The 1,278-nt window shown below is 41.1% G+C and overlaps 1 protein-coding gene across 1 annotated transcript; it reads left to right on the top strand.

Moving 5' to 3' along the window:
• Positions 1-717: 717 nt before the first annotated feature.
• Positions 718-1,263, top strand: SARC_12461 (hypothetical protein; the record flags this gene model as incomplete). Its single annotated transcript, XM_014293433.1, has 1 exon — positions 718-1,263. The coding sequence occupies one exon, from the start codon at positions 718-720 to the stop codon at positions 1,261-1,263; it is 546 nt and encodes a 181-aa protein (XP_014148908.1).
• Positions 1,264-1,278: the final 15 nt, after the last annotated feature.

Genomic DNA, 1,278 nt, shown 5'->3' with positions numbered 1-1,278 from the left:
CTGGTTACGAGCACGGGGCCTGTATTGCACACAGGACAATACTGTATGGCGTGAAGATCTAACATCATCTGCGTATAAAAATTTTGATTTTGCTATATGTAGATCATGGGTTGTGAACGAACTTCTGAGTTTACGTCTTCGAGTACGCCTTTCGGAACCAAATGAAAACGAGCTCTAATCAACCTAGACAGTCTCTATTTTAACAGTACGTATTCATTAATATCGACAAAATCTTCTTGTGCACACGCACCTGACCCACAAAATGTACCTCAACAAATACAATTCAGGTGATCTCTACATGTTTTATTTATAAAATACTTTTGTTAAACAGGTGTTCTGTTTGCTGTCATTCCCGAGGGAATCTACTGATTATCTCGATTTCTTTCAGCGAATAGCGGACCCACATCACAACCTTGTTCACTGACGTGTCATGGTTCAAGAAAAACCCTTGATATAGCCAAAGTTGAATTGATCATATTCTATTCGGAATGTGGATTGCTTGTTTATATATCCATGTTCGCGTCAAGGATAGTGCGGTTTGAAAACGGTGTTAGTTTCACTTATTTACACCGCGGATGGGTCAAGATCAGCCTTGAGCTTCGAGCAAGTCAAATGAATAATATAAATATAAAAGCGGAAGCGTTATTCAATCATCATTTATACCAGCCAACTGTGAACACTTTGGAAAAGAATATAGAACTAATACATACATACAAGATGTTTAAACTAATTGTATCAAGCGTCTGTGCCATCGCTTTAGTCGGCACCTCTGCTGCCGCCAGAGGCGAAGATGTAGACTTTAAAATACCTATTGTGCAGAGTCCTGTACATCCTGAATTCTCCTTAGTCGAAGTAGTTAAGGAAATCGTTGAGGATGCGACGTGCTATGAAGACAGACAGAAGAACGTTCTAGTGGCATGTGTCAGTGGTGCCATTCTAAAGATGGTTACTTCATTGCCTAATGTTCACTTTCTTGTTGAGTCAGCAGCTGAGGAATTAATCTCGGCGACGGCGGGGTGTATTGAGACCAGCCCTGAAAACTCAGCCTTCCTACTGTGCACCACGAGCGAGTCCAAAAAAGGATCCCTGCTGATTCCTCTAGCTGACTGCAACCTGGACGATGTCAGAAGGAGACGCAAATGCGTAGAGACTGTCCTTACCGTGAATATGCAGTTATGGACAAGCAATCCGCAATATAAATTTGAGTTTCTTATTTTAGTTTCATTCCAATACATCCTTTGCTATCTGAAATTTCTTCCATAACTGACTCGGTTCCCT

This window comes from Sphaeroforma arctica (genome assembly GCF_001186125.1).
Source record: "Sphaeroforma arctica JP610 unplaced genomic scaffold supercont1.2319, whole genome shotgun sequence".
NCBI lineage: Eukaryota > Ichthyosporea > Ichthyophonida > Sphaeroforma > Sphaeroforma arctica.
The sequence above is the reverse complement of the archived record's forward strand: the minus strand, read 5'-3'. Positions and strand labels throughout refer to the sequence as shown.